We start from the raw sequence: 24,731 nt of genomic DNA on the forward strand, positions 1-24,731 counted from the left end.
ATTAAACTTAGCCATGGTAGTCATTTATGATGTATGTAAGTCAGATTATTATGCTGTAAACCTTATACTTCTGCAGTGCTATATGCCAATTATATCTTAATAAAAATGGAAGAAAAAAGGAAGAAAATGGTAGTACATTTAATTGAAAAAACATTATTTAGTCATTCAGATGGTAATTTATACAGACTGAGGGGAATTTTTAAAATACTTATGATACAATGTTAAATTGAAAGAAGGGAAGTAAAAAAATGTTATCAGTGCTCTTATTTCTATTCCCTAAATAGAATTAGGTTGGTGGTTTACAGGCAGGAAAGGAGGCTTATTTGTTATATTGGTGTTTTGTAAATTGTGGCAACTATTCGATACTTTACTCTTGATTTCTTTTTTTTTTTTTGAAATACAGTTGAAGTACAATATTATGTTAGGTTCAGGTATACTAAATAGTGATTTGACATTTGCATACGTTATGAAGTGATCACAACCTTAAGTCTAGTAACCATCATCTTCCACATAAAAAGTTATTATATTATTATTGACCATATTCCTTATGCTGTAAATTGTATTCCCGTGGCTTATTTATTTTATAACTGGAAAGTTATACCTCTTAATCCCCTTCACTTCGTTTGCCCCCACTCCCAACTCCCTCCCCTCTGGCAACCATCTAATTGTTCTCTGTATCTGTGAATCTGTTTTCCTTTTGTTTGTTTGTTTTGTTTTTTAGATTCCACATGTAAGTGAGATCATAAGGTATTTGCCTTTCTCTGTCTGACTTATTTCACTTAGCATAATACCCTCTAGAGTCATTAATGTCTTTGCAAATGACAAGATTTCGTTTTTTAAATAGCTGAGTAATATTCCTGTGCGCGCGCGCGCGCGCGCACATGTGCACGCCACATCTTTGTCTATTTATCTACCAATGGACACTTCGGTTGCTTTCATGTTGGCTGTTGTAAATAATCCTGTGATGAACATTGGGGTGCATGTATATTTTTGAGTTCATGTTTTTGTTTTCTGGTAAATACGGAGAAGTGAAATTTCTGGATCATATGGCAGTTCTCTTTTGAATTTTTTGAGGAACCTTCATACTATTTTCCATAGTGACTGCACCAATTTACAATACCACAAACAGTGCAAAAGGGTTCTCTTTTCTCCACATCCTTGGCAACACTTGTTATTTGTTGTCTTTTTGATAATAGCCTCTAGAACAGGTGTGAGGTGATAATCTCATTGTGGTTTTGATTTGCATGTTCCTCATGATTAGCAGTGTTGAGCATCTTTTCGTGTGCCTGTTGGCCATCTACATTTCCTCTTTGCAAACATGTCTATTTGTTCTTCTGCGCATTTTTTAACCTGGTTTTTTTTTGATGCAAAGTTGTGTAAGCTGTTTATATATTTTGGATATTAACCCATTATTGGTCATATCATTTGCGAATACCTTCTCCCTTTCACTAGGCAGCCTTTTTGTTTTGTTTATAGTTTCCCTTGCTGTGCAAAAGCTTTTTAGTTTGATGTAGTCCCATTTGTTTATCTTTGCTTTTGTTTTCCTTGACTGAGGAGACATATCCAAAAAAATATTCCTAAGACTAATGTCAAAGAGCATACTGCCTATGTTTTCTTCTAGGAGGTTTGTGGTTTCAGGTCATACATGCCTTTTTTTTTTTTTGCGGTACATGGGCCTCTCACTGTTGTGGCCTCTCCCGTTGCGGAGCACAGGCTCCGGATGCGCAGGCTCAGCGGCCATGGCTCACGGGCTGAGCCGCTCCATGGCATGTGGGATCCTCCCAGACCAGGGCACAAACCCGGTGTCCCCTGCATCAGCAGGCGGACTCTCAACCACTGCGCCACCAGGGAAGCCCCATACATGTCTTTTTATACGTATATATTCATATTTTTTATTGAAGTATAGTTGATTTATAATGCGTTAGTTTCTGGTGTACAGCAAAGTGATTCAGTAATATGTATATATATTCTTTTTCATATTTTCCATTATGGTTTATTACAAGATACTGAATATAGTTCCCGGTGCTATACAGTAGGGCCTTGTTGATCATCTGTTTTATATATAGTAGTTTGTATCTGCTAATCTCAAGCTCCTAATTTATTCCCTCACCCCCACCTCTTTGGTAACCATAAGTTTGTTTTCTATGTCTGTGAGTCTGTTTCTGTTTTGTAAATAAGTTTGGGTCATGTTTTAGATTCCACATGTAAGTGATATATGATATTTGTCTTTCTCTTTCTGACTTACTTAGGATGACAATCTCTAGGTGCATCCATGTGCTGCAAATGGCATGATTTCATTCTTTTTTTTATAGCTGAGTAGTATTCCACTGTGTATATATACCACATCGTCTTTATCCATTCATCTGTCAATGGACATTTAGGTTGCTTCCATGTCTTGGCTGTTGTAAATATCGCTGCAAAGAACATTGGGGTGCATGTATCTTTTTGAATTATAGTTTTCTCCAGGTATGTGCCCAGGTGTGGGATTGATGGATCATATGGTAACTCTATTTTTAGCTTTTTAAGGAACTTCCATACTGTTTTCCATAGTGGCTGCATCAACTTATACTTCCATCAACACTGTAGGAGGGTTCCCTTTTCTCCACACCCTCTGCAGCATTTATTATTTGTAGACTTTTTAATGATGGCCATTCTGACCAGTGTGAGGGGTTACCTCACTGTAGTTTTGATTTGCATTTCTCTAATAATTAATGAAGTTGAGTATTCTTTCATGTGCTTCTTGGCCATCTGTATGTCTTCTTTGGAGAAATGTCTCTTTAGGTCTTCTGCCCATTTTTTGTTTTGGGTTGGTTGTTTTCTTGTTATTGAGTTGTATGACCTGTTTGTATATTTTGGAAATTAAGCCCTTGTCAGTTACATTGTATGCAAAGGTTTTCTCCCAGTCTGTGGGTTGTCTTTTTGTTTGTTTATAGTTTCCTTTGCTGTGCAGAAACTTTTAAGTTTGATTAGATCTTATTTATTAATATTTCTGTTGCCTTGGGAGACTGACCTAAGAAAACATTGCTACAATTTATGTCAGAGAATGTTTCTCCCATGTTCTTCTCCAGGAGTTTTATGGTGTCATGTCTTGTATTTAAGTCTTTAAACCGTTTTGAGTTTATTTTTGTGTAGGGTGTGAGAGAGTGTTCTGACTCCATTGATTTTATATGTGGCTGTCAGCTTCCCCAACACCACTTGCTGAAAAGACTGTTGTTTCTCCATTGTATATTCTTTTCTCCTTTGTTACATTTAAGTCTTTAATCTATTTTGAGTTTATTTTTTGTGTATGGTGTGAGAAAATGGTCCAGTTTCATTCTTTTGCACATAGCCATCCAATTTTCCCATCACCATTTAGAGGTGATGGGAAAAGGCAATCTTTTCTCATTGTGTATCCTTGCCTCCTTTGTCATAGATTAACTTCCCATATAAGTGTGGGTTTATTTCTGGGCTCTCTATTCTGTTCCATTGATCTATGTGTCTTTTTTTGTGCCGGTGCCATACTGTTTTGATTACTATAGCTTTGTAGTATATTTTGAAATCAGGGAGCATGGTACCTCCAGCTTTGTTCTTCTTTCTTAAGATTGTTTTGTCTATTTGGGGTCTTTTGTGTTTCCTTACAAATTATAGAATTATTCTAGTTCTGCGAAAAGCACCATTTGTATTTTAATAGGGATTGCATTGAGTCTTTAGATTGTCTTGGATATAGTATGGCCATTTTAACAATATTAATTCTCCCAATCCATGAGCACAGTATATCTTTCCATTTGTTCCTCTTCTTTCCTCAATATTTTATAGTTTTTAGAGTATGAGTCGTTTTCCTCTTTGGCTAGATTTTTTTTTTTTTTTAATTCATCAATCCCTGAGCTTTATTTATTTATTTATTTTATTTATTTATTTTTGGCTATGTTGGGTCTTTGTTACTGAGCGTGGGCAGTTGCGGCAAGCAGGGGCTACTGTTCGTTGCGGTGCATGGGCTTCTCGTTGCGGTGACTTCTCTTGTTGCAGAGCACATGCTCTAGGCACACAGTCTCAGTAGTTGTAGCACATGGGCTCAGTAGTTGTGGCGTGTGGGCTGTAGAGCGCAGGCTCAGTAGTTGTGGCGCCCAGGCTTAGTTGCTCTGCAGCATGTGGGATATTCCCGGACCAGGGCTCGAACCTGTGTCCCCTGCATTGGCCACTGAGCCACAAGGGGAGTCCCTCCTTGGTTAGATTTATTCCTAGGTATTTTATTCTTTTTGATGCAGTTGTAAATGGGATTGTTTTCTTTTTTTAAAAAAATATTTATTTGGTTGCACTGGGTCTTAGTTGTGACAGGCACGGTCCTTAGTTGCGGCTGGCAAGCTCCTTAGTTACGGCTCGCAGGCTTCTTCGTTACGGCTTGTGGGCTCCTTCGTTGTGGCACATGGGCTCCTTAGTTGTGGCAGGCGGGCTCCTTAGTTGCGGCTCAAGGGCTCCTTAGTCGTGGCATGCAGACTCTTAGCTGCGGCATGCATGTGGAATCTAGTTCCCTGACCAGGGATTGAACCTGGGCCCCCTGCATTGAAAGTGTGGAGTCTTAACGACTGTGCCACCAGGGAAGTCCCTGGGATTGTTCTCTTAATTTCTCATGTAGTTTGTTGTTAAATGTATAAAATACAACAGGTTTCTGTATATTAATTTTGTATCCTGCAGCTTTACTGAATTCATTTGTTAGTTCTCACAGTTTTTTTGGTGGTGTCTTTAGGATTTTCTATATGTTGTATAATGTCACCAGCAAACAGTGACAGTTTTACTTCTTCCTTTCTAGTTTGGATTCTTTTCTTTTTCTTGTCTGATTGCTGTGGTGAGGACTTCAATACTGAGTTGAATAAATGTGGCAAGAGTGAGCATCCTTGTCTTGTTCCTGATCTTAGAGGAAATGCTTTCAGCTTTTCACCATTGAGTATGATGTTGACTGTGGGTTTGTCATATATGGCCTTTATTATGTTGAAGTACATTTCCTTTGTACCCACTTTGTTTAGAGCTTATCATAAATGGATGTTGAATTTTGTCAAAAGCTTTTTCTGCATCTATTGAGATCATCATGGTTTTTACTCTTGAGTTTGTTAGTGTGGTGTATTGTATTGATTGATTTGTGGGTATTGAATCATCCTTGCATTCCTGGGATAAATCCCACTTGATCATGGTGTATGGTCCTTTTAATGTATTATTGAATTTGGTTTGCTAATATTTTCTTGAGGATTTTTGCATCTGTGTTCATCAGTGATATTGGCCTGAAATTTTCTTTTTTGTCGTGTCTGTCTGGTTTTGGTATCAGGCTGATGCTGACCTTGTAGAGAGTTTGGAAGTGTTCCTTCCTCTCCAACTTTTTGGAATAGTTTGAGAAAGATAGATGTTAACTGTTCTCTAAATGTTTGGTGGAAATCACCTGTGAGGCCATCTGATCCCGGACTTTTATTTCTTTTGAGTTTTTTTGATTACTGAATCAATTTCATTTGCAGTAAATGGTTTGTTCATATTTTCTATTTTTTCCTGATTCAGTCTTGGGAGACTGTGTTTCTCAGGGTTTATCCATTTTTTTCTAGGTTGTCTGTTTTACTGGCATATAATTGTTCATAGTAATCTCTTATTTTTTGTATTTCTGCAATATCAATTGTAACTTCTCTTTCTGATTTTATTTATTTGGGCCCTCTCTTTTGGTGATAAGTCTTGCTAAAGGTTTAGCAATTTTGTTTATTTTTTCAAAGAACCAGTTCTTAGTTTCATTGATCTTTTTTCTTTTTTTAGTCTCTACCATTTCTTTCTTTCTTTCTTTTTTTGCCACTCTGTGCAGCTTGCAGAATCTTAGTTTCCCGACCAGTGATCGAACCCATGCCCTCTGCGGTGGAAGTGCAGAGTCCTAACCACTGGACCACCAGGGAATTCCCTGTATCATTTATTTCTGTTCTGACCTTTATTATTTCTTCTCTTAACTTTGGTTTTTTCCCTTCTTTTTCTAGTTCCTTCAGCTGTAAGTTTAGATAGTTTATTTAAGATTTTTCTTGTTTTCTGAGGTAAGCTTGTATTTCTGTAAACTTCTTAGAACTGCTTTTGCTGCATCCTATGGATTTGGGATCATTGTTTTTCCATTTTCATTTGTCTGCAGGTATTTTTCAGATTTCTTTTTTGAGTTCATTAGTGACCCATTGCTTGTATAGTAGCATATTGTTTAGACTCCATGTGTCTGTGGTTTTTGCAGTTTTTTTCTTGTAGTGGATTTCTAGTTTCATACTGTTGTGGTTGAAAATGCTGCTTAATATTTCAGTCTTAAATTTTTTTTAATTTTAATTGAAGTATAGTTGATTTACAGTGTTGTACTAATTTCTGCTTAGTTACACACATCTATACATTCTTTTTTTTTTCTTTTCCATTATGGTTTATCCCAGGAGACTGGATATAATTCCCTGTGCTATACAGTAGGACCTTGTTATTTATCCATTCTAATAGGTTGCATCTACTAACCCCAGACTCCCAGTCCATCCCTCTCCCTCCCTTCCTCCCCCTTGGCAATCACAGGTTTTTCTCTATGTCTGTGAGTCTGTTTTGTAGATAGGTTCATTTGTGTCATTATTTAGATTATACATGTAAGTGATATTATATGGTGTTTGTTTTTCTGACTTACTTCATGTTGTATGATAATCTCTAGTTGCATCTCAGTCTTAAATTTCTTGAGACTTGTTTTGTGGCCTAGCATGTCATCATCATACAAAATGTTCCATGTTCACTTGAAACAAATGTGTATCCTGCTGCTTTTGGATGAAATGTTCTCTATGTATCTGTTAGGTTCATTTAGTCACGTGTCATTTAAGACCAGTGTTTCCTTACTGTTTTTCTGTCTAGATGATATCCATTGATGTAAGTGGAGTGTTAAATTCCCCTACTATTATTGTGTTACTGTCAATTTCTCCCTTTATGTTTGTTAGTATTTTCTTTATGTATTTAGGTGCTCCTGTGTTGGGTACGTAGATATTTACAATTGTTATATCTTCTTATTGGCTTGATCCCTTTAGCATATAACGTTCTTGTTTGTCTCTTTTGACAGTCTTTGTTTTACAGTCTGTTTTGTCTGATATAAGTGTTGCTACCCCAGTTTTCTTTTTATTTCATTTGCATGGAATACCTTTTTCTGTCCATCACTTTCAGTCTGTGTGTGTCTTTAGATCTGAAGTGAGTCTCTTGTAGGCAGCATATATGTTTTTTTTTCAATCCATTCAGCCACTTTGTGTCTTTTAATTGGAGCTTTTAATCCATTTACATTTGAAGTAATTACTGATAGGTATGTACTTACTGCCATTTTGTTCATTGTTTTTTTGGGGGGTTCTGTAGTACTTCTTTGTTCCTTTTTTCTTTTGCTCTCTTCCCTTGTGATTTGATGACTACCTTTAAGTGTTATGTTTGGATTCCTTTCTGTTTTCTGTGTATGTGTTGTTGGTTTTTGGTAACCATGAGGTTCATATTTGACAACCTATATATATGTGATTATTTTAAGACAGTTTCTTAAGTTTGAATGCATTCTAACTGCTTTACATTTTTACTTTTGTTTCCCCCCACATCTGATGTTTTTGAGGTCATATTTTATGTTTTCGTTTTGTTTATCCCTTAACTGCTTATGTAAATATACATGATTTTACTACTTTCATCTTTTAGCCTTTCTACTAGCTTTATCAGTGGTTGATTTGCTACCTTTACTGTATGTTTACCTCTACCAATGAGATTTTTCCTTTCATAAGTTCCATATTTCTAGTTGTGGCCCTTTCTTTTCTATTTAGAGATGTCCCTTTAACGTTTCTTGTAAAGCTGTTTTAATGGTGCTGAACTCTTTTAGCTTTTGCTTGTCTGTAAATCTCTTTATCTCTCCTTCCAATCTGAAGGATAGCCTTTCTGGGTAGAGTGTTCTTGGTTGTAGGTTTTTTCCTTTCATCACCTTGAATATATGGTGCCACTCCCTTCTGGCCTGCAAAGTTCTGCTGAAAAGTCAGTGATAGCCTTATGGTAGCTCCCTTGTGGATAACTAGTTGCCTGTCCCTTGTTGCTTTTAGAATTCTCTGTTTTTCTTTAATTTTTGCCATTTTAATTGTAATTAACCTCTTTAGATTCATCTTGTTTGGGACTCTGTGCTTCCTGGACCTGGATATCTGTTTCCTTCCCCAGGTTAGGGAAGTTTTCAGCTATGATTTCTTCAGATAAGCCTTCTGCCCCTTTCTCTTCTCCTCCTGGGACTCCTGTATTGTGACTGTTAATATGCTTGATAGTGTCCCAGAGGTCTCTTAAATTATACTCATTTTTTTAAATTCTGTTTTTTCTTCAGCTTGAGTGATTTCTGCTATTGTTTTCCAGGTTGCTGATGTATTCCTCCGTATCATCTAATTTGTTGTCCCTTCTATTTATATTTTTAATTTCAGTTATTGTATTCTTCAGCTCTGTTTGGTTCTTCTTCATATTTTCTAACTACTGAAATTTTATGTTCATTGATTCTTCTCCTGAGTTTGGTGAGCATCTTTATGATCATTATCTTGAACTCTTTATCTGTAGATTGCTTATCTCCACTTTGTTTGTTCTTTTTCTGAGGTTATGTCTTGTACCTTCATTTGGAACATATTCCTCTGTCTCCTCACTTTACCCAATTCTTTGTGTTTATTTCCATGTGTTAGGTAGGTTGTTTATGTTTCCCATCTTGGAGAAGTGGCCTTATTTAGGAGACCTCTTCTGGGGCCCCAGCAGCACACTCCTTTTTGGTCTCCAGAACCAGATGCTTTAGGGGTGTCCCCTATGTGGGCTGCATATACATCCTTCTGTTGTGGTGGGGCTGATTACTGTGGGAGCACTGGTAGGCAGGGCTGGCCCCTGGCCTGGTTGGCTGTGAGGCCATGCCTTGTATGGTGGCTGTAGGCCTACTAGAGGGTAGGGTAGTCTTCCTGTGAAGTTGGCTGCATGGTCTGGGGGCTCAGTGGTTCACTGGAGGGTGAAGCTGGGTCCCCACATCGCTGTCTTTCTGGCAGGCCAGGGGTGGGGTTTGGGGCTTGTGCCAGCCTGCTGGTGGGCAGGGCTGGGGCGCCAGCACTAACAGACTAGAGGAAAATTCCAAAGTGGTGTGTTCCAGTACCAGTGTTATTGGGGTAGAACAGACTCCCAAAAATAGCTGACCCAGGCTCCTTTCAAACTACTGCCTCAGTGTTGGGACTTAGAGCATGTGACATTTTGCATGTGCCCTTGAGAGCAGAATCTTATTCCTGTATCCCTCGAGTTCTCCTGAACATAAACTCTGCTGGTTTTTCAAAGCCAGACATTCTGGGGGCTCATCTTTCCAGTGCAGGACCCCTGGGCTGGTGACCCCATTTGGGGCTCAGACTCCTTGCTCCTTGTAGAGGACCTCTGTGCTTGTGATATTCCTTCCATTTGTGGGTTGCCAGCATGGGGTGTGGGTCACCACCTGTCCTACCCATCTCATGTGGTTATTTTTGTTTCTTTTAATTTTTTAAAAAAGTTTTTATTGGTGTATAGTTCCTTTACAATTTTGTGTTAGTTTCCACTGTACAGCGAAGTGAATCAGTAGTATGTATACATATATCCCCTCTTTTTTGGATTTCCTTCCCATTTAGGTCACCACAGAGCATTGAGTAGAGTTCCCCGTGCTATACAATAGGTTTTCATTAGTTATCTATTTTATACATAGTTTCAATAGTGTATGTATGTCAATCCCAATCTCCCAATTCATCCCACACCCCCCCGCTTTCTGCCTTGGTATCCATAGGTTTGTTTTCTACGTCTGTGTCTCTATTTCTGCTTTGTAAATAAGATCGCCTATACCAGTTTTTTCAGATTCCACATATATGCAATAATAAACGATATTTGTTTTTCTCTTTTTGACCTACTTCACTTTCTATGACAGTCTCTAGGTCCATCCATGTCTCTACAAATGACCCAATTTTCTTCCTTTTTATGGCTGAGTAATATTCCATTGTATATATGTATCGTGTGTTTACTTCTTTATGTCTTTAGTTGTGGAAAATCTTTTCTGCTAGTGTTCAGGTTATTCTCATAGATAGTTGCTCTGTAACTAGTTGTAATTTTGCTGTGTCTGTGGGAGGAGGTGAGTTCAGTGTCTTCCTACTTCACCACCTTGGCCACCTCCCCTACTCTTGAAATTTTATCTCAATTCTCTATTTGATTTGTCTTTATTTTTCTTTTATTTTCACTGGCAATACCTAGGAATTGAAGATTATGTAACTAAAATAGCAAAAATGATTTTTCTTTTTTTTTTAAGATCTATTTTTTAGTGACGTCTACCTATTACTAGTGGTTGAACTGTTTGAAAGGATGCATTATGAATACTTCTCCCTAGCAAAGCAAAGAACATGTAGGGGTCCTCAGATGACCTTTCCTGACAAACTAGAGAATGAAATTTGAAAGCATTCTGTGAGATTTTGGTCCAGCTTAGCTCCCATATCTGTTCATCTTTACCATCCTTCAAAAATATGTTAACTTCAGGACAGTGACTTAAGAAAAATCCTGATGAAATTCTGAGAATTCCCCAAGGATTCTAAAAGGTAATTGTGAAGCATGGGAGGAAAGCAGTTAGGACATCCTCATCTTTTTCTTGAGTTTTAAGATGTTCTTGAGCCTTACTTTTTGGAAGTGTAGAGTATACAGAAGGAAGGAAGTAGGGTGAAGAGATTGGAGTAATAACTTGAAATATGCATGTATGCTTAATGCCCACATGTAGGCACCGGGCCTTTCTTATATTTTAATGAATATTTATCTAACATTCTAGACTGACAAATAGTTTTTAAAAAGCAGTACCTCTTGCAATTTCACTCATTTTTCCTCTGCATGTATTGTCCTATAAGCAGTAGTAATAATAAAATATGTAAGATTGGAAACTTTTTTTTTAAAGCATATATAGATAGGGAAATTTTTTGGCCATAATTCACAGTGGCCTTTAAAGTTCCTCATAGTTTTTTTTTTTTTTTTTCCTGATTTTTTTTTTTTTTTTTTTTTTTTTTTTTGCGGTACGTGGGCCTCTCACTGTTGTGACCTCTCCCGCTGCGGAGCACAGGCTCCGGACGCGCAGGCTCAGCGGCCATGGCTCACGGGCCCAGCCGCTCCGCGGCATGTGGGATCCTCCCGGACCGGGGCACGAACCCGTGTCCCCTGCATCTGCAGGTGGACTCTCAACCACTGCGCCACCAGGGAAGCCCCCTCATAGTTTTTCAGCTCCTTGCCCTTGTTCTTGTTCTTGGTGAGTTTATGTTGCCGGAAATATGTATAGTTTATCTATCACACTGTGAGTGTTTAGCCAGTCTTCAAACTGAATTTATGCTGCTATTAAAAATGCGTGTTTAGGGACTTCCCTGGTGGTGCAGTGGTTAAGAGTCTGCCTGCCAGTGCAGGGGACACAGGTTCCATCCCTGGTCTGGGAAGATCCCAAATGCCACAGAGCAGCTAAGCTTGTGCATGACAACTACTGAGCCTGCGATCTAGAGCCCGTGAGCCACAAATACTGAGCCTACGTGCCACAGCTACTGAAGCCCGCACGCCTAGAGCCCATGCTCCGCAACAAGAGAAGCCACTGCAATGAGAAGCCCGCACACCACAACGAAGAGTAGCCCCCACCCACTGCAACTAGAGAAAGCTCACGCACAGCAACAAAGACCAACACAGCCAAAAATAAATAAATAAATTAATTTAAAAGACAAACAAAAGTGTGTTTAAGATGGTCTCATATTTTATAAAGTAACAGCGGACCATATGAATTCACTTCATCATGTTGCTCTAATATAGAAAGAAAATTCAGACTGTGTTACAAACCAAAGGAAAATAACTCTCTGTTTCTTCTAAAGTTAAAATAATAGATTTGTTCGTTTGTCCTAGGGTATGCCCAGTATGCATGTGTAATAAATAATAAAAGGCTTATGCCAGGTAAGTTGGAATTTTGGAACAAAAGAGATGCAGCTGATTCATCTGTACTTTTTTTGTATTATCAAACCAACTCTCTAATATATTAAATTTTAGCAAAACTTCAGTTCTGCTACATTAGGTATATTTGGACCTTTAAATCCCTGCTGTAATTAAAGCTAATTCTTTATGTTATGTATGTTGACTTGATAATTGGCTCAACGTTCAGAAAGAAAATTTAGGTTTAGTTGTATTCTCTAGGCCTGCACAGTTCAGCCAGCTCCATCTGGCTACTGAATACTTGAAATGTAGCTAATCCTAATTAAGATGCTTTGTAAGTGTAAACTACACTCAGTTTTGAAGACTTAGTACAGAAAGTCCATGTAAAATATTTTGGTAATTTTTATAGTGATTAAATGTTAATTTTATATATAATTAGTAATATTTTGTAAGTACTGGGTTAGATAAAATGAATTTCACTGGTTTCTTTTTACCTTTTTAATGGCCCTACTAGATAATTTTAAAGTATAAAATATAACTTGCATTTTATTTTTGACAGCATTGTTCTAGGCTGTCACATGTCCAAGCAGTATGTGATGAGGGCCTGGACTGGGACAGTTAAGACACTGAAAATAGATAAGGAGAGAAAATTGGGATAAATTTCAAACATAGTCTATAGCACTTGGTAATTGATTTCAAGTGGTGGTTAAGGAGATGTCAAAGACTTATGATTTGGATAAGTGGATGGTCATATCATTAACCAGGAAAAGGAACATGAGAGGAAGAGGCACTAGAGATAATAGCTATTTCACTGTGTGTATATATCTTCACTAATTCATTGAAACATTTAGCATTAAATATAAGATGGTCATGTTTAAGAGTCTTCTCTCCTGTTTCCACCTCTTTCCAGAATTTGAATTCAGAAGATCAAAAAACATCAAGTATTGAACATATAAGCTGCGGTGAGGGAGAAGATTTTGCAAGTGTGAAAAAGAAGGCCAAAATAGATATTCATTACAAAAAGAGTCCCCCCAAATATACTGTTCCAGTTAGCGCAAAGACTGTAGAATCTCCTCTTGATGAAAACATTTATAATTCGGCTTCATTTAAAGATGAGAAAATCATAGACACTGATAGTGAGCCTGAAGAAGGTGAAATTACAGACTCTCAGACCGAGGACAGTTATGATGAAGACATTACCAGTGAAGACAATGTAACTGCAGAAGATTCTGAAGATGAAGGTGAGTAAATGGCCATTACTTAATTTTATATAAATAACCAAGTATGGTCATTGTAAAAGTGCAAAACGGTTAAAAGTGTTATTAACCCATATAATATATCTGCCGAAAAGTGAGCTGATTGTTTTAAAGAGATTAATGACATTATTAAAAATTATAACTGCTTGGTTATTTTTCAACAGTAGGATGTGAATAAATGACTAGTACTTGGATCCTGAAGTTTCATTGCATTGAATGGCTTAGTCAGTAAAAACACAAAACCAAGTTACCTACTTTCTAATCCTAAAATAGGTACAAAGTCTATTTTAGTGGATTAGATATTTGTCCACTTTTGTAATTGGGAAAGCAGTTGCCTTTAGAAAGAGTAGTCCATGAATTCAGCTTACATAGGTATTATGGTAAATCTAATATTTATTTTACTTGAGGATATAAAGATATACTTTTAAAACTCAGGAATTCATATTGGTGTATATGAGCTTATTTTGTTCTTAATGGAATTTCCTCTCATTTTTTCTTAAAAAGGGCAGACTCAGTTTTTCTCACTTAATGTAAAAATGCTTTTTTGGGATACTTTCAAATTCCAAGACCTTAAAAAAGAGAGAGTTGATTATTTTATAATTGTGATAGGTGCTGAATATCTTTAGGTTGATCTTTTTATAAATTTATTTATTTTTGGCCGCATTGCATGGCATGTGGGATCTTAGTTCCCTGACTGGGGATCAAGCCTGTGCCCCCTGCAGTGGAAGTGTGGAGTCTTAACCACTGGACCTCCAGGGAAGTCCCACAGGTTGACCATTTTAAATTGGTAACATTGTTAAACCTTACTTACTGTGTATGTGATATAGCAGAATTTAAGAATGTTGTTTTAAACAGAATGAAGATTTTTATCAATATATTTGTACTTTATGTATGCCTCCTACTCATCCCTATGCATTTCTGATTTTTTCCCATAGCATTTGAATTAATATTTACACATTTCTTTCTTTGGCAGATGAAGAAAAAATTTGGCCCCCATGTATTAGAGTAATTGTAATTAGATCACCTGTGTTGCAGACAGGATCACTTTTTATCATTACAGCTGTAAATCCTGCTACAATTGGAAGGTAAAAATGTTTAGTGTTATTATATTTGTGTATTTGTCTTATTCCAGTGGACTGTACTTTTCCTGAGCAGTTAATCATTAAATATGCATGGTACTGGTTGAATAGGAAAAAAGTGACATCCATGTCCCTCCCTTTTCCACTCAAAAAATATTCTGACACCTACCTTTTGTCACCTGCTTTTGGAAGACAATTGGAGATATAACCTCATTATCCCTAAAGGGGACTGCCTATGTAAAGAGATAAAATCTTGGTGATATGATACCTTCCACAGAGGTTTTGTCATTTTCTTACCTTTTGTATTGCTTTTTTTAGGTTTAAATTACTTAAACCCACTGTTGACCTCCTCTGATTGTTTTCCTTTACTCCTTTATAATTCAGCCAGCTTGGTAGAGAGGTAGGTTTTAATCATGAGTAGGATAATTTCCTTTCTTCCCAACTGGAAAGGTAATGTATGGAACAGGTTCCATACGATATCTTAATTTTAAATTCTTAGAAATATTATACTTTTTTTACATTTAGTAATAGAAGTGGAAACAGTCAACAGGTCTGGAAAAAGTGATTGACATGAGTACAAAGGACATTTTGTCTCACTGGATGTTTACTAGCCTGTGACAGATGTACCAAAGAGTAAAAGTAATTCTGGAACCTTCTTTCAAAAAGGAAATTAGAGTAGCATTATAGAAACCAGATTTAGTGTGATAGACTTGCATTTTAACATTATCTTTTAAAACAAAAAAACTTATCTTTAAAAAAATTCTTTAAGTGCTGCATTTATGTATGCTTCAAAAATAATTAACGGCATTTTACTTAACTCTGCAGAGAAAAAGATATGGAGCATACTCTCCGAATCCCTGAAGTTGGTGTCAGTAAGGTAAGCTCTTTGATTTTTCGGTTACAACCCCCTAGATGTGATTTTGTAAATCATCCTTTTTTTTTAACATCTTTATTGGGGTATAATTGCTTTACAATGGTGTGTTAGTTTCTGCTTTATAACAAAGTGAATCAGTTATACATATGTTCCCATATCTCTTCCGTCTTGCGTCTCCCTCCCTCCCACCCTCCCTATCCCACCCCTCCAGGCGGTCACAAAGCACTGAGTCGATATCCCTGTGCCATGCGGCTGCTTCCCACTAGCTGTCTACCTTACGTTTGTTAGTGTATATATGTCCATGCCTCTCTCTCGCTTTGTCACAGCTTCCCCTTCCCCTTCCCCATATCCTCAAGTCCATTCTCTAGTAGGTCTGTGTCTTTATTCCTGTCTTACCCCTAGGTGCTTCATGACATTTTTTTTTCTTAAATTCCATATATATGTGTTAGCATACGGTATTTGTCTTTCTCTTTCTGATGTAATTCACTCTGTATGACAGATTCTAGGTCTATCCACCTCATTACAAATAGCTCAATTTTGTTTCTTTTTATGGCTGAGTAATATTCCATTGTATATATGTGCCACATCTTCTTTATCCATTCATCTGATGATGGACATTTAGGTTGTTTCCATCTCTGGGCTATTGTAAATAGAGCTGCAATGAACATTTTGGTACATGATTCTTTTTGAGTTATGGTTTTCTTAGGGTATATGCCTGGGAGTGGGATTGCTGGGTCATATGGTAGTTCTATTTGTAGTTTTTTAAGGAACCTCCATACTGTTCTCAATAGTGGCTGTACCAATTCACATTCCCACCAGCAGTGCAGAGTGTTCCCTTTTCTCCACACCCTCTCCAGCATTTATTGTTTCTAGATTTTTTGATGATGGCCATTCTGACTGGTGTGAGATGATATCTCATTGTAGTTTTGATTTGCATTTCTCTAATGATTAATAATGTTGAGCATTCTTTCATGTGTTTGTTGGCAGTCTGTATATCTTCTTTGGAGAAATGTCTATTTAGGTCTTCTGCCCATTTGTGACTTGGGTTGTTTGTTTTTTTGTTATTGAGCTGTATGAGCTGCTTGTAAATTTTGGAGATTAATCCTTTGTCAGTTGCTTCATTTGCAAATATTTTCTCCCATTCTGAGGGTTGTCTTTTGGTCTTTTTTATGGTTTCCTTTGCTGTGCAAAAGCTTTGAAGTTTCATTAGGTCCCATTTGTTTATTTTTGTTTTTATTTCCATTTCTCTAGGAGGTGGGTCAGAAAGGATCTTGCTGTGATTTATGTCATTGAGTGTTCTGCCTATGTTTTCCTCTAAGAGTTTGATAGTTTCTGGCCTTATATTTAGGTCTTTAATCCATTTTGAGCTTATTTCTGTGTATGGTGTTAGGGAGTGATCTAATCTCATACTTTTACATGTAGCTGTCCAGTTTTCCCAGCACCACTTATTGAAGAGGCTGTCCTTTCTCCACTGTACATTCCTGCCACCTTTATCAAAGATAAGGTGTCCATATGTGCGTGGGTATATCTCTGGGCTTTCTATCCTGTTCCATTGATCTATCTTTCTGTTTTTGTGCCAGTACCATACTGACTTGACTACTGTAGCTTTGTAGTATAGTCTGAAGTCAGGGAGCCTGATTCCTCCAGTTCCGTTTTCCGTTCTCAAGATTGCGTTGGCTATTCGGGTTCTTTTGTGTTTCCATACAAATTGTGAAAGTTTTTGTTCTAGTTCTGTGAAAAATGCCAGTGGTAGTTTGATAGGGATTGCATTGAATCTATAGATTGCTTTGGGTAGTAGAGTCATTTTCACAATGTTGATTCTTCCAATCCATGAACACGGTATATCTCTCCATCTGTTTGTATCATCTTTAGTTTCTTTTATCGGTGTCTTATAATTTTCTTCATACAGGTCTTTTGTCTCCTTAGGTAGGTTTATTCCTAGATATTTTATTCTTTTTGTTGCAATGGTAAATGGGAGTGTTTTCTTGATTTCACTTTCAGATTTTTCATCATTAGTACATAGTAATGCCAGAGATTTCTGTGCATTAATTTTGTATCCTGCTACTTTACCAAATTCATTGATTAGCTCTGGTAGTTTTCTGGTAGCATCTTTAGGATTCTCTATGTATAGTATCATGTCATCTGCAAACAGTGACAGCTTTACTTCTTCTTTTCTGATTTGGATTCCTTTTATTTCCTTTTCTTCTCTGATTGCTGTGGCTAAAACTTCCAAAACTATGTTGAATAAGAGTGGTGAGAGTGGGCAACCTTGTCTTGTTCCTGATATTTGTGGAAATGCTTTCAGTTTTTTACCATAGAGGATGATGTTGGTTGTGGGTTTGTTATATACGGCCTTTATTATGCTGAGGAAAGTTCCTTCTATGCCTACTTTCTGCAGGGTTTTTATCATAAATGGGTGTTGAATTTTGTCGAAAGCTTTTTCTGCATCTATTGAGATGATCATATGGTTTTTCTCCTTCAGTTTGTTAATATGGTGTATCACGTTCATTGATTTGCGTATATTGAAGAATCCTTGCATTCCTGGAATAAACCCCACTTGATCATGGTGTATGATCCGTTTAATGTGCTGTTAGATTCTTCTGCTAGTTTGAGGATTTTTGCATCTATGTTCATCAGTGATATTGGCATGTAGTTTTCTTTCTTTGTGACATCCTTGTCTGGTTTTGGTATCAGGGTGATGATGGCCTCGTAGAATGAGTTTGGGAGTGTTCCTCCCTCTGCTATATTTTGGAAGACTTTGAGAAGGATAGGTGTTAGCTCTTCTCTAAATGTTTGAAAGAATTCGCCTGTGAACCCATCTGGTCCTGGGCTTTTGTTTGTTGGAAGATTTTTAATCACAGTTTCAATTTCAGTGCTTGTGATTGGTCTGTTTATATTTTCTATTTCTTCCTGATTCAGTCTTGGCAGGTTGTGCATTTCTAAGAATTTGTCCATTTCTTCCAGGTTGTCCATTTTATTGGCATAGAGTTGCTTGTAGTAATCTCTCATGATCTTTTGTATTTCTGCAGTGTCAGTTGTTACTTCTCCTTTTTCATTTCTAATTCTATTGATTTGAGTCTTCTCCTTTTTTCTTGATGAGTCTGGCTAATGGTTTATCTATTTTGTTTATCTTCTCAAAGAACCAGCTTTTAATTTTATTGATCTTTGCTATCGTTTCCTTCATTTATTTTTGATTTATTTCTGATCTGATTTTCATGATTTCTTTCCTTCTGCTAACTTTGGGGCTATTTGTTCTTCTTTCTCTAATTGCTCTAGGTGTAAGATTAGGTTGTTTATTCGAGATGTTTCCTGTTTCTTAAGGCAGGATTGTATTGCTGTAAACTTACCTCTTAGAACTGCTTTTGCTGCATCCCATAGATTTTCGGTCATCGTGTCTCCATTGTCATTTGTTTCTAGGTATTTTTTTATTTCCTCTTTGATTTTTTCAGTGATCACTTCGTTATTAAGTGTTGTATTGTTTAGCCTCCATGTGTTTTTATTTTTTACAGATCTTTTCCTGTAATTGATATCGAGTCTCATGGCGTTGTGGTCGGAAAAGATACTTGATACAATTTCAAATTTCTTAAATTTACCAAGGCTTGTTTTGTGACCCAAGATATGATCTATCCTGGGGAGTGTTCCATGAGCACTTGAGAAAAATGTGTTTTCTGTTGTTTTCGGATGGAGTGTCCTATAAATATCGATTAAGTCCATCTTGTTTAATGTATCATTTAAAGCTTGTGTTTCCTTATTTATTTTCATTTTGGATGATCTGTCCATTGGTGAAAGTGGGGTGTTAAAGTCCCCTACTATGAATGTGTTACTGTCGATTTCCCTTTTTATGGCTGTTAGTATTTGCCTTATGTATTGAGGTGCTTCTATGTTGGGTGCATAATTATTTACAATTGTTATATCTTCTTCTTGGATCGATCCCTTGATCATTATGTAGTGTCCTTCTTTGTCTCTTCTAATAGTCTTTATTTTAAAGTCTATTTTGTCTGATATGAGAATTGCTACTCCAGCTTTCTTTTAGTTTCCATTTGCATGGAATATCTTTTTCCATCCGCTTACTTTCAGTCTGTATGTCTCTAGGTCTGAAGTGGGTCTCTTGTAGACATCATATATATGGGTCTTGTTTTTGTATCCATTCAGCCAATCTGTGTCTTTTGGTGGGAGCATTTAGTCCATTTACATTGAAGGTAATTATCGATATGTATGTTCCTATTCCCATTTTCTTAATTGTTTTGAGTTCGTTATTGTAGGTCTTTTCCTTCTCTTGTGTTTCTTGCCTAGAGAAGTTCCTTTAGCAGTTGTTGTAAAGCTGGTTTGGTGGTGCTGAACTCTCTCAGCTTTTGCTTGTCTGTAAAGGTTTTAATTTCTCCATCAAATCTGAGTGAGATCCTTGCTGGGTAGAGTAATCTTGGTTGCAGGTTTTTCATCTTCATCACTTTAAATATGTCCTGCCAATCCCTTCTGGCTTGCAGAGTTTCTGCTGAAAGATCAGCTGTTAACCTTATTGGGATTCCCTTGTGTGTTATTTGTTGTTTTTCCCTTGCTGCTTTTAATATGTTTTCTTTGTATTTAATTTTTTACAGTTTGCTTAATATGTGTCTTGGTATGTTTCTCCTTGGATTTATCCTGTATGGGACTCTCTGTGCTTCCTGGACTTGATTAACTATTTCCTTTCCTATTTTAGGGAAGTTTTCAACTATGGTCTCTTCAAATATTTTCTCAGTCCCTTTCTTTTTCTCTTCTTCTTCGGGAACCCCTATAATTTGAATGTTGGTGCATTTAATGTTGTCCCAGAGGTCTCTGAGACTGTCCTCAGTTCTTTTCATTCTTTTTTCTTTATTCTGCTCTGCAGTAGTTATTTCCACTATTTTATCTTCCAGGTCACTTATCCGTTTTTCTGCCTCAGTTATTCTGCTATTGATCCCATCTAGAGTATTTTTAATTTCTTTTATTGAATTGTTCATCGTTGCTTGTTTCATCTTTAGTTCTTCTAGGTCCTTGTTAAATGTTTTTTGCAGTTTGTGTATTTCCAAGATTTTGGATCAACTTTACTATCATTATTCTGAATTCTTTTTCAGGTAGACTGCGTATTTCCTCTTCATTTGTTAGGCCTGGTGGGTTTTTATCTTGCTCCTTCATCTGTGGTGTGTTTTTCTGTCTTCTCATTTTGCTTATCTTACTGTGTTTGGGGTCTCCTTTTTGCAGGCTGTAGGTTCGTAGTTCCCATTGTTTTTGGTGTCTGTCCCCAGTGGCTAAGGTTGGTTCAGTGGGTTGTGTAGGCTTCCTGGTGGAGGGGACTAGGACCTGTGTTCTGGTGGCTGAGGCTGGATCTTGTCTCTCTGGTGGGCAGGTCCACGTATGTTGGTGTGTTTTGGGGTGTCTGTGGACCTATTATGATTTTAGGCAGCCTCTCTGCTAATAGGTGGGGTTGTGTTCCTGTCTTGCTAGTTGTTTGGCATAGGATGTCCAACACTGTAGCTTGCTGGTTGTTGAGTGAAGCTGGGTGCTGGTGTTGAGATTGTGATACCTGGGAGATTTTTACCATTTGATATTATGTGGAGCTGGGATGTCTCTTGTTGACCAGTGTCCTGAAGTTGGCTCTCTCACCTCAGAGGCACAGCACTGACGCCTGGCTGCAGCACCAAGAGCCTTTCATCCACACGGCTCAGAATAAAAGGGAGAAAAAGTAGAAAGAAAGAATTAGTAGAAGAAAGAAAGAAAGAAACAAAGAAAGAGAGAAAGAAAGAAAGAAACAAACAAAAACAAAGAAAGAACGAAAGGAGGGAGGGAGGGAGGGAGGGAGGAAAAACAGAAAGAAAGAAGATAAAGTAAAGTAAGATAAAATATAATAAAGTTATTAAAATAAAAAATAATTATTAAGCGAAAAATAAAAGAAAAAAATTAAAAACAGAAAACAGAAGGATAGAACCCTAGGACAAATGGTGGAAGCAAAGCTATACAGAGAAAATCTCACACAGAAGCATACACATATACACTCACAAAAAGAGGAAAAGGGGAAAAAATCCTAAATCTTGCTCTCAAAGTCCATCTCCTTAATTTGGGATGATTCGTTGTCTATTCATGTATTCCACAGATGCAGGGTACATCCAGTTGATTGTGGAGCTTTAATCCGCTGCTTCTGAGGCTGCTGTGAGAGATTTCCCTTTTTCTTCTTTGTTCTCACAGCTCCTAGGGGCTCAGCTTTGGATTTGGCCCCTCCTCTGCGTGTAGGTCGCTGGAGGGCGTCTGTTCTTCGCTCAGACAGGACAGGGGTTAAAGGAGCCGCTGATTACGGGGCTCTGGCTCACTCAGGCCGGGGGGAGGGAGGGGCACGGAGTGCGGGGCGAGCCTGCGGCGGCAGAGGCCAGCGTGACGTTGCAGCAACCTGAGGCGCTCCGTGCGTTCTTCCCAGGGGAGTTGTCCCTGGATCCCGGGAACCTGGCAGTGGCGGGCTGCACGGGCTCCGCGGAAGCGGGGTGTGGATAGTGACCTGTGCTTGCACATGGGCTTCTTGGTGGCAGCAGTAGCAGCCTTAGCATCTCATGCCTGTCTCTGTGGTCCGCGCTTGTAGCCACGTCTGGCGCCCGTCTCTGGAGTTCCTTTAAGCAGCGCTCTTAATTCCCTCTCCTCGCGCACCAGGAAACAGAGGGAAGGAAAAGTTTCTTGCCTCTTCGGCAGGTCCAGACTTTTCCCTGGACTCCCTCCTGGCTAGCCGTGGCGCACTAACCCCCTCCAGGCTGTGTTCACGCCGCCAACCCCAGCCCTCTCCTGGTGCTCCGACCGAAGCCCGAGCCTCAGCTCCCAGCCCTGCCCGCCCCGGCGGGTGTGCAGACAAGCCTCTTGGGCTGGTGAGTGCCAGTCGGCCCTGATTCTCTGTGCGGGAATCTCTCCGCTTTGCTTTCCACACCCCTGTTGCTGTGCTCTCCTCCGCGGCTCCGAAGCTTCCCCCTCCGCCACCCACAGTCTCCGCCCACGAAGAGGCTTCCTAGTGTGTGGAAACCTTTCCTCCTTCACAGCTCCCTCCCACTGGTGCAGGTCCCATCCCTATTCTTTGTCTCCGTTTTCTCTTTTTTCTTTTGCCCTACCCAGGTACGTGGGGAGTTTCTTGCCTTTTGGGAGGTCTGAGGTCTTCTGCCAGTGTTCAGTAGGTGTTCTGTAGGAGTTGTTCCCCGTGTAGATGTATTTCTGGTGTATCTGTGGGGAGGAAGGTGATCTCCGCGTCTTACTCTTCCACCATCTTCCCCCAATCTGTCATATGGTTTTTATCATTCAGTTTGTTAATATGGTATATCAAACTGATTGATTTGCCTAAACTGAGGAATCCTTGCATTCCTGGAATAAACTCCACTTGATCATGGTCTATGATCCTTTTAATATGCTGTTGGATTCTGTTTGCTAGTATTTTGTTGAGTAATTTTTGCACCTATGTTCTTCAGTGATATTGGCCTGTAGTTTTCTTTTTTTGTGACATCTTTGGTTTTGGTATCAGGGTGATGGTGGCCTTGTCGAATGAGTTTGGGATTGTCCCTCCCTCTGCTATATTTTGGAAGAGTTTGAGAAGGATAGGTGTTAGCTGTTCTCTAAATGTTTGATAGAATTCGCCTGAGAAGCCGTCTAGTCCTGGGCTTTTGTTTGTTGATCACAGTTTCAATATCAGTGCTTGTGATTGATCTGTTTATATTTTATGTTTCTTCCGGTTTAGTCTCGGGAGATTGTGCTTTTCTAAGAATTTGGCCATTTCTTCCTTGTTGTCCACTTAATTGGCATATAGTTGTTTGTAGTAATCTCTCGTGATCCTTTGTATTTCTGCGGTGTCAGTTGTTACTTCTCCTTTTTCATTTCTAATTCTGTTGGTTTGAGTCTTCTCCCTTTTTTTCTTGATGAGTGTGGCTAATGGTTTATCAATTTTGCTTATCTTCTCAAAGAACCAACTTTTAGTTTTTTTGATCTCTGCTATCATTTCCTTCATTTCTTTTTCATTTATTTCTGATCTGATCTTTATGATTTCTTTCCTTCTGCTAACTTTGGGGATATTTTGTTCTTCTTTCTTTAATTGCTTTAGGTGTAAGGTTAGGTTGTTTATTTGAGATGTTTCTTGTTTCTTGAAGTAGGATTGTATTGCTATAAACTTCCCTCTTAGAACTGCTTTTGCTGCATCCTATAGGTTTTGGATCGTCATGTTTTCATTGTCATTTGTTTCTAGGTATTTTTCTATTTCCTCTTTGATTTCTTCAGTGATCTCTTGGTTATTTAGTAGCGTATTGTTTCGCCTCCATATGTCTGTATTTTTTACAGTATTTTTCCTGTTATTGATATCTAGTCTCATAGTGTTGTGGTCGGAACAGATACTTGATACGATTTCAATTTTCTTAAATTTACCAAGGGTTCATTTGTGACCCAAGATGTGGTCTGTCCTGGAGAATGTTCCATGAGCCCTTGAGAAGAAAGTGTATTCTGTTGTTTTTGGATGGAATGTCCTATAAATATCAATTAAGTCCATCTTGTCTAATGTGTCATTTAAAGCTTGTGTTTTATTATTTATTTTCATTTTGGATTATCTGTCCATTGGTGAAGGTGGGGTGTTAAAATCCCCTATTATTGTGTTACTCTCCATCTCCCCTTTTATGGCTGTTAGCATTTGCTTTATGTATTGAGGTGCTCTTGTGTTGGGGCATAAATATTTACAGTTGTTATATATTCTTGGATTGGTATTTTGATCATTATGTAGTGTCCTCTTGTGTCTTGTAATAGTCTTTATTTTAGAGTCTATTTTGTCTGATATGAGAATTGCTACTCCATCTTTCTTTTGATTTCCATTTGCATGGAATATCTTCTTCCATCCCCTCACTTTCAGTCTGTATGTGTCCCTAGGTCTGAATTGGGTCTCTTGTAGACTGCATATGTCCGAGTCTTGTTTTTGTATCCATTCAGCCAGTCTATGTCTTTTGGTTGAAGCATTTAATCCATTTACATTTAAGGTAATTATTGATATGTATGTTCCTATTACCATTTTCTTAATTGTTTTCAGTTTGTTTTTGTAGGTCTTTTCCTTCTCTTGTGTTTCCTTCCTAGAGAAGTTCCTTTAGCATTTGTTGTAAAGCTGGTTTGGTGGTGCTGAATGCTGTTATCTTTTCCTTGTCTGTAAACATTTTAATTTCTGCATCAAATCTGAATGAGGTCCTTGCTGGGTAGAGTAATCTTGTTTGTAGATTTTTTCTTTTCATCACTTTAAATATGTCCTGCCACTCCCTTCAGGCTTGCAGAGTTTCTGCTGAAAGATCACCTGTTAACCTTATGGTGATTCTCTTGTATGTTATTTGTTGCTCTTCCCTTGCTGCTTTTAATACTTTTTCTTTGTATTTATTTTTTAATAGTTTGATTAATATGCGTCTCTATGTGTTTCTCTTTGGGTTTATCCTGTATGGGGCTCTCTGTGCTTTCTGGACTTGATTGACTATTTCCTTTCCCATGTTAGGGAAGTTTTCAACTATAATCTCTTCCAATATTTTTTCAGACCCTTTCTTTTTCTCTTCTTCTTCTGGGACCCCTGTAATTCGGATGTTGGTGCGTTTAATGTTGTACCAGATGTCTCTGAGA

The 24,731-nt window shown here is 38.0% G+C and overlaps 1 protein-coding gene across 4 annotated transcripts in view; it reads left to right on the plus strand.

The window, feature by feature from the left end:
* Window positions 1–24,731, plus strand: part of AGGF1 (angiogenic factor with G-patch and FHA domains 1) — a 49,656-nt gene that overhangs the window by 9,003 nt on the left and 15,922 nt on the right. For all 4 annotated transcript variants that reach the window (XM_019929796.3, XM_019929797.3, XM_019929795.3 and 1 more), the window contains exons 6-8: window positions 12,824–13,154; window positions 14,143–14,254; window positions 15,074–15,125. In XM_019929796.3, the coding sequence (XP_019785355.1) occupies window positions 12,824–13,154; window positions 14,143–14,254; window positions 15,074–15,125 (495 nt within the window). The remainder of the gene's footprint in view (window positions 1–12,823; window positions 13,155–14,142; window positions 14,255–15,073; window positions 15,126–24,731) is intronic.

Source organism: Tursiops truncatus, chromosome 3 (assembly GCF_011762595.2).
Source record: "Tursiops truncatus isolate mTurTru1 chromosome 3, mTurTru1.mat.Y, whole genome shotgun sequence".
Classification (NCBI taxonomy): domain Eukaryota; kingdom Metazoa; phylum Chordata; class Mammalia; order Artiodactyla; family Delphinidae; genus Tursiops; species Tursiops truncatus.